At 46.3% G+C, this 775-nt stretch overlaps 1 protein-coding gene across 1 annotated transcript in view; it reads right to left on the bottom strand.

Annotated features, from left to right (window-relative positions):
• Nucleotides 1–727: 727 nt before the first annotated feature.
• LOC137641137 (golgin subfamily A member 6-like protein 25) overlaps nt 728–775 on the bottom strand; it is a 786-nt gene continuing 738 nt past the window's right edge. The window contains exon 1 of the mRNA XM_068373581.1: nt 728–775. This exon is cut by the window's right edge and continues 738 nt beyond it. Within this exon, the coding sequence (XP_068229682.1) occupies nt 728–775 (48 nt within the window).

Below are 775 nucleotides of genomic sequence, written 5' to 3'. Positions count from 1 at the left end.
AGCTTTCGGCCAACTCCAGCTAACCTATTAGTGGTGCCATGACTTGTATTTGAGTTGGATTACTTAGAGAAGCAATTTGAAACCTACTTCAGCATTTTGGGCATTGAACTTACGGGTTTTTCCGCCGCGCCAGAGGTTGCCCTTCCTTCTGAAATAGCTTTCGGCCAACTCCAGCTAGCCTATTAGTGGTGTCGTGACTTATATTTGAGTTGGATTACTTAGAGAAGCAATTTGAAACCTACTTCAGCATATTGGGCATAGAACTTACGGGTTTTTCCGCCGCGCCAGAGGTTGCCTGTCCTTCTGAAATAGCTTTCGGCCAACCCTAGCTAGCCCATCAGTGGTGTTATGACTTATATTTGAGTTGGATTACTTAGAGAAGCAATTTGAAACCTACTTCAGCATTTTGGGCATTGAACTTACGGGTTTTTCGGCCGCGACAGAGGTTGCCCTTCCTTCTGAAATAGCTTTCAGCCAACTCCAGCTAGCCTATTAGTGGTGTCATGACTTATATTTGACACTCAGGTCCACCGATTTTCTTTTTAAAGAATCCAGTTGTGCCTCTTCCCATATGAGCTAAGGGGACCTTTTTGGTCTCCTCTTCCCTGGAAGTTTCCTTCTGGAGCTTCTGCTCTTCCAGATTGTTGTTGTTGTTTTGAGAGAGATTCCCTTTTGAGGCTTGTAGCCGGCCCAGCAATTCACCAACACCTGATGCCCCTCCAACGACCTACTTCTCCTCCTTATGTCCGCTGGCATCCAGGTCCAGCCTCTGCTT

Source organism: Palaemon carinicauda, chromosome 5, assembly GCF_036898095.1.
Source record: "Palaemon carinicauda isolate YSFRI2023 chromosome 5, ASM3689809v2, whole genome shotgun sequence".
Lineage (NCBI taxonomy): Eukaryota > Metazoa > Arthropoda > Malacostraca > Decapoda > Palaemonidae > Palaemon > Palaemon carinicauda.
The sequence above is the reverse complement of the archived record's forward strand: the minus strand, read 5'-3'. Positions and strand labels throughout refer to the sequence as shown.